This window comes from Priapulus caudatus, unplaced genomic scaffold, assembly GCF_000485595.1.
Source record: "Priapulus caudatus unplaced genomic scaffold, Priapulus_caudatus-5.0.1 Scaffold1707, whole genome shotgun sequence".
Lineage (NCBI taxonomy): Eukaryota > Metazoa > Priapulida > Priapulimorpha > Priapulimorphida > Priapulidae > Priapulus > Priapulus caudatus.
This window is the reverse complement of record NW_014578768.1, coordinates 33,530-41,278: the sequence shown is the minus strand read 5'-3', so window position 1 is coordinate 41,278 and position 7,749 is coordinate 33,530. Positions and strand designations below refer to the sequence as shown.

The window sequence follows — 7,749 nt, the reverse complement described above, 5'->3', positions numbered from 1 at the left end:
CGTCGGCATAACAATCTAAATCCTGTTCAGGGGCATGTCATCACTTCATAAATGGTTAGGAGAACACTTTTTTTCCATGATCCGTCGCGAACATGATGCGATCACACCTCAAATCACACAGCAACTATCTGAGTCCATATTGTCTATATGTATGTAATCCACATGCGTGGTCGTCTGAGTTCACATGAAGTCACTCACTTTCCCTGTTGGTGCATTGTCCACACACAAAATCACAGTTGTGTGCACTTTAGGTTTGCTTTGTGGCACTGACATCGTCCGTGGCATTGTTTCTTGCACATCGCATTTACACGAGTTCACGGCATCCCTTTGATGCTTCTGGAAGTACACTCCACAAGGGGATCCAGTGCCCGTCGTCATCAAGTTTCCACCCCCAACTGGATGGACTTGGAAGAGTAGGACTCGACGTCATTGCTTGAGCCCAGATGTGACCTGCTTGGAATGATGCACGCTTGACGTGCTGGTAGAGTGCTGCTCGGGATGGTGGGATGTTTTCTATTTTACGATTGCCATGTGAGAATAGTTGCTTTCTTGCTGCGTTTACTGTGGTGATTTGTGAAGTTCGGCTGTAAAGAAGGACAACAAATCTTTCCAGCTCCTCCATGTCGGCTTCTGTAACTTCTTCGGGAGTGTCAGAGAGGCGGATGAATACAGCTGTGAGGTTGGGTAGCGACCGCCAGACATCCCACGTGGTTTTCTTTCCGATAGAGCTGAATGATGAGACTGTGTCACAGCCTGACACAGCATGCATGAATAACAAGCCTTTGCAACAGTCAACACCAAGTGCATCAGCAATGGTGTGAGCAGCAATGTAGCGGAACGTGTTACCACTGCCAAAGGCTAGCCATAGTTCACATCCTCTCATTTGGATTGTCGCCACAATGGCAAGAACCAGTACGTCTGTGTCTGTGGCGTGTACCATGATCTTTTTCAATCCGTGTTTGAAGGCATGAGCACAATGGAGCATCATGCGGTAGTCCGCCTCTTCGTGTGTGCATGGCTCTAAGTCAGAGACATCCAGCACAGATGTCGATACTACACTTTCACCCTTGGTTGAGACTAGTATCTTTCCTGCTTCCAAGTGCTAGATGAACTTGATGCATTGCCATTGCCAATACAACTATCGCGTTTGGATGAAGGTGAAGGAATCGAACGAACTCTCACAGAACACAAAGCAAAATGGCACAAAGCTTGTTATGTCATGTACAACAGCACGAAGGTCGAGAGAGCACGTAAAAAAGTCGCCAAAACGAATCCTGAACCATGTGATATATCGCCACTCAAAGGTAGACTTCGAGGTGCCTTCACCAGCACCTCTACTCGACAAACGACAGAAAGACTACAGATTTGTTTCTTCTGTGACACAAGGGTGGAAGATGATTACCACACAGCTGCCACACCACGATTTGATGCGAACGTCCGTAAGATGGCCACCGAACTTCGAGACACGTTGAGTCATGTTCTCAGCTAAAGTTCCATAACCCTTTGACTGTTGCTCGTTCCGGCAGAGAGATGGATCTCGTAAAGGTTCACTTGTTGTTTTCTGACAAAGCACACACAGTGCCCAGTCTGTGGCTGTTTCTGCTGGAGCAGATGTATCTGCAAGCTTTAGTCTTTTAGTAGCCATAGCTCCATGTATGTGTAAATTCTACTCAAGCATTTCGACTCTACACTGCTACCGGCTGCTACACTGCTACCCTGCTGCTAGCCTCACAGGATACCAGCAAAGAAATTCATTGTTTAACATTCATTGTGATCTTCNAATCTTTTATTTGCAATCTTTGCAAATAAACTCTTATGGTTTGCTTAGCCTTATGGTTAATAACTTATTAAGGTTTTTCTTCATGATCACTTCAAATACTGTACATGCACTATAGATCATGTCTAGTGATAGTTCAGTGACGTTCAACTTTATATTTTGTCAAACCTTACTATTCAATAGAGGACCATAGTGTGTTTACTGTCAGAGGACCATAGTGTGTTTACTGTAAGAGGACCATAGTGTGTTTACTGTAAGAGGACCATAGTGTGTTTATACTGTAAGAGAACCATAGTGTGTTACTAAAGAATGTTGCCCTGGGCTGCTGTAGCTCCTGCAAATCTTAGCAAATAAACTCGGTTTGCTTATGATTAATAACTAATTAAGGTTTCTCTTCATGATCACTTCAAATACTGTACATGCACTATAGATCATGGCTAGTGATAGTTCAGTAACGTTCAACTTTATATTTTGTCAAACCTTCCTATTCAATAGAGGACCATAGTGTGTTTACTGTAAGAGAGGACCATATAGTGTGTTTACTGTAAGAGAGGACCATATAGTGTGTTACTGTAAGAGGACCATAGTGTGTCTCTAAAGAATGTTAGCTTTTCCGGGTGGCTTCAGTGTTTGTCTAGTCGGGCTGCCGTCTCACACACACCCCTTGGCCTGTAACCGGTGTGTACCTGCGAAGTCTGCGGTCACTACTATGCTACTGTCTGCTCAGGTTCGCACCACAATGACTGCGGGCTTACCAGTCGAAGTTAGAACCACAAACGAAGCGGCAAACACTCCGGAGGAGATCTGTCGCCGACGTTTCTTTCACAATATAATTCTATAATTCTCAACGAATGAAAACAATACAATCTCGCACGTGGCTCGAACAACACAGAACATAGTTCGCGAACAGTGCACGGTTACCCAAATACGACAATATGACTCTGGAATAGCTAGGTAACACACCCCATGAACGGGCGAAGATCTCTGAGACCTCCGTCATAAGAACCCCCCCCCCAACTCGAACTGAAGTACACTGATGACATGCCTAGATATCCCCGAACATAACAAAACAGAAAACTGCTACACGTACTATACCTATACCATGGACCTACAGATCCGCGCACGCCACCGACACTACATCTGTAATGATCTGTTGATTCGTTCATATATATATATACTCTCGTGTGTGTGTGTATGTGTGTGGCGCGTGTTCGTATAATGTATACCATGCGATGTTCTAACCCAAAGGTCCTGCTTGGCGCGGGTACCCTTGTGAGGTACCCTGAGGTAATAACAAAGTAGACAGACACGGAAGTATAACGTACAAACAAATGTCTATTTAATTCTTAGACCAACTTACAGAGACAAGTTGTTAGTTACATATTTAATGCAAGATCTCTAAAAGGAGTTTACACACGCAAATACATTTACTAGTCTTAAAAGGAGTTTAAGACATACGTTTTAAGACGCATACTATAACACGAATACGGTAAGACCTAAACTATAACACATATACGAGAACTGTCAAAGCGCTGACCAAGCGCTTTAATACTACATACTCACGGATCTGTACCCTGGACGATTCTGTTGTTTGGGTCCAGAAGTACGGTTTATATTCTAAATTTAAAGGCAATTAGCCTCGTACGTGACGTACGTAGCGACCTCGACACGCCTCCCGGCTGCAGCGGTTCAATGGAACGGTCGCGTTGACCGTTCCACGTGCCTGCACGCCGTAGTACGACTAAGCTTAATTGTCCCTGAGCTCTCTAGGACCACTCTCGTCTGACTGTGCATGCTAGCCTTTAGGCTAGTCGGTGGTTTACATTTCCTTAATTACTTTCTCCTAATCAACTTTCTTTTCATGGTAATATTAGCTTCATTACACTACTCCCATCCTTATGAAAAAGTTTAAGAGCTATATTCTATAGCGAAGAACTTTAATTAAGGTTATATTGTACGTTTTTTATTCATGTTATGCCCTTCTTTTTTTTTAAATAGTGTGTTAATTCCCTCTTCCAAAAACCTAACTAGCTTAATTATTTCTTAATTAATCCGTCGTCTTTAGTTGTCCGTGGGAGTATCTCCGTGGCTCCGTCGGTTCATCTCCGTGGGGCTTCTCCGTGGGGCTTCTCCGTAGGGATTCTCCGTGTGGCTTCTCCGTGGGGCTTCTCCGTGTTAGTGGTCTGGTCTCAACTGTCTGGTGTTGGATGGTTAGGGCTGCGCTCGGACGATGTATCGTTTGAGTACCTCGCTCCAGAACATCAAGGCGTCGTATCTGCGATGATGCCAGGACTCCATGTGGTCGTAGTAAGACGTTCGAAGTCGAAGGGGCAGGGTGGGGGTCGCTAAGCGTGAGCGAACGTGGCATCGGGGCGACTGCGAGAACTGGTCTTCCTGGAGTGTTGAACCTGGTTGCTAGGCAACGGCGGCGATCGGCAATCTCAAGGTGTCGGATCTGCTGCCCGTGGTGCGTGGCGTCCGTGGTGGTTGAGTCCGTGGTGGTGGTGGTGGTGTCCGTGGTGGCGATGTCCATGGTGGTGGTGTCCGGTGTTGGCGTTGTCATTGTGATTCGTTGTTGTTTGCTTTCGGGTGATCGGCGGTGTGAAATATCTGGTGTGGTAATCACCGCACGCTGATCACGGTGTTTTCCAGGTTTAGAATCGTTTGGGTATGGTCGCATTGTTGTAGTTTGTATCCACGGTGTTAGCAGAAGTAGTGATGAGACAGAAATGCTGTGAAAACTTATCAACATGGATATCATAATCAGCAAACCGAATGAAATAAACAAAGTTGAAGGTGTTATAAGAACGCCTTCGTACAAGTTACACATGTATTAAAAAAAAATTCCGTAATTACGTAGTTGCAAAAAGTAAATATAATGTAAAGAAATATAGATTGAAAAAACATATAGATGAAACGCAATTTCAATGAAATCAAAAAGGTAAGCATGAGATAAAGGTGTAACATGGTACCTAATACATAAACTGTAATACGCTCTAAAAGTACACAGAAATAAAAATTTAAACATATTGTGTGGTCAAACAACAACAACAAAATAGTGGGTCAACAACAAACAGAAATACGTGCCGTTACTGACCCCTGTGCACTTCTATGCCTGAAAATACTAAATCAGTTAGAATCTGCGCCTGATCATACAACATGATTTGCTCGAATATCATACAATCGGATATATGGGGGGGGGGGGGGTGAGTGAGTGGTTAAAGCATAATCAGTTAAGTCCCTGATATAATATATCTGTGCGTGTTCTATCTAGTACTCTCGCTGTAGTACTGTCGTATGGCTGGAAAGAATTAAAAAAAAGAAATATAATAAAAATAACGAAGTGCTATGATCTCTTAGTGTTTAATTAGTGGTTTTGCGCTCGTTGCAGGGCTTCAGCAGCTTAGTAGGTGATCACTCCTACCAAGGCACTAATTGCTGATCAACGCAAATGACGTCCCGTTTATCTAACCTGTAGTTAATCAGAGGGAGTCGTCTAGGCGGCTCTCAAGTATCGTCATAACCGAACATGCGTGCATAAATGTACGTTGCACAATGAATTTAAACAGGTAGACGGTGGGTGGGTGGGTGTTTTTCGGGCCCTAGGTGGGGTACAATTCCCAGTGAATGCTTTACACTGTATGTGAGTGTTTTTTTTTATCCAACATGGTTGACCTGGTCTCAAACCCTGTATATACGAATACAAATTTACCACGTAGGTGCCATAAAACCGTAGTTAGTGAATGGTGTGACAATTTCGCTGCGCGATTTATAGTACAATCCTGGGGCTACACGACGGCTCTCTGACCTCGTCAACCGTTAATGACTTTGATCGTCTCACCTTCACTTTCGTAAATCTTTGTGGACGAATTTTCTCAGCGATTCTGGGTTCTCTCTCTTAGTTCCTGACTCTGTCATGGCTGTGCAAAATCCAATCTCGCCTCTCTACGGCAAGTAAATGCGTAATTAACCTTACCTTCTGGGGTATTCTTAATTACCTGAGTGGTACCTCTGTACGTATCTAGATATGAATTGGCATTGTACGACGCAGTTGAGAAACTCACAAGGCGGGCGATGATGATGGCGGGTGGGCGGGTGGAGAAAGTAGATCATAAAAACATACGGATTAAACTATTGTTGTCCAGTTTATCTACGACAACTGAAAACACTAAAAAAAACTAACCTTGTTTCTCCTTTACAAGCTGTTACATAAACACTGTAGAGAAATGAAATCTCAGTTTTATCGGCTGACAATAGAGGTAAAAATTATGTTAATAGCACTAGGGTATATTCGTGATAAAGGGTATATATAATAACCAACAGATCATGCGCAGATCCACTAATCAGCAATCACAGGCGTAAACGTGCACTTACGGTTTCATTTCTTACGGCAGCGACACTCTCGCATCGTGCTTCGTCTCTGCGCTCACACGCGACGAATGTAGATGTATACCGACATAGATCTCGGATTGTATACCGACATACCGAGTATACATAAAAACAACAGTCATATTAGCAACACAATATATCAACGAACTATATTAGAACGTAGATCACTAACAACAATTAATTAAAAAGACGTCTATTACTATTAGAAATAAATCTGCCTTAGAGAAAAAACGTCTTTGATGTACTGTGCGTACGTTAGTACACGAATACAACAAATATTCCTAAATATACTAGACACTTGTATCTAAAACACACATGTTATTAACAAACTGAATCTGTCTACTCGTGTTATACCTTACCAAGCTGTGGGAAACGGCATCAGTGTAATGCTGTAGATGTTGTCACAAACAAACGCCTGCTTCTAGGTAATGAATACATAACTCGTACAGAGACAACGTTATTACAACACTTAATAAAATGTCTCTAAAAGGTGCTATCGTTATCATCATTGTTACATCATTGGCGATATACACATCTTTTGATATATGCCCATGTCTTGGAGCGAGTATATAAGTAATTTGGACTATTCTCTTCTTGCATATTTTCATTTTGCTTAGGGCTCTGTTGAATCTACTCAATTTCCGCTTTCTCGGTGAGTCCGACTGAGGCATGTCAGGGAATATTGATGGAACATAGTCAGAATGATCTTTGATGTTGCTTTTCTTTCCTGGAGCAGAAATCATACATGTGGAAGAAAACTCCACTTACTGACACTAATAAAGCAAAGAATAGAAGAAAGAGTTACTACTAAATATATACTGTGTACAAGTTATACTAAGTTGACGTTGGTCGCACAGCCTGTTTGGGTTAGTAGGCCTAGGCCTACTAAGTAACAGTAGGCCGGATGACTTCGTCTTAAACCTCTCAAGAACAAAATAAAAATTGGAATTACACTGTATGGCTTTCTATCTATTTTCAAAATAGTTAGGCCTATAAAGATAATCACTCATGAAAGTACTAATCTGATATGAAATGAGCTGAACAAACATAGGTGTAGTCAGACTTGCGCTGCCATAGAGATCCTCTGCTTTCCTGCGTGCCGCGATTGATGGCTTTTAGCTACAGTATTCTTCGGGTTCAGTAGCTTGACTTGGTATTAAATAAAACGAAAGTTCAGGTTTCTTTGCTTTGTTATTTGTGCAACGAAACACACAACAGTTTTTAACCATTTTAGTTGCTGTTTAAAACTACCAAACTGCAAAATACTAGCTTAAGTATTGGCCCTTTAATGCAAGTCTGTTTGCCCCTTCGCGTCAGTTGCTATGCGTGCATTGAATTGTGGGACGGCGAAAGGTCCCGGATGTGCGACTACGAGAATACCTCTTCGACTACCAGCACTGGAATGCGAGGCAGCCTGTGGCTTTCGCCTCGTGCCCCTCTTCTTCCGAAGAATCTCTGGTGCTCTTCAATCACTGCACTGCCGGTCTGTGCAGAGGGAGCAGGTTGTCGCTGCAGCCCTTCAACGGCATGCAGCAAAATATCTTGAACACTGTTGTGCCATGAGTCAAACTAAGAAAAATGAT

General features: G+C 42.9%; 1 protein-coding gene across 1 annotated transcript; it reads right to left on the bottom strand.

The window, feature by feature from the left end:
- Nucleotides 1–304: 304 nt before the first annotated feature.
- Nucleotides 305–1,092, bottom strand: LOC106817375 (the record flags this gene model as incomplete). The annotated part of the gene is given in 1 exon segment (XM_014822037.1): nucleotides 305–1,092. A coding segment is annotated over 1 exon segment (788 nt), but the record flags the coding sequence as incomplete, so codon positions are not given.
- Nucleotides 1,093–7,749: the final 6,657 nt, after the last annotated feature.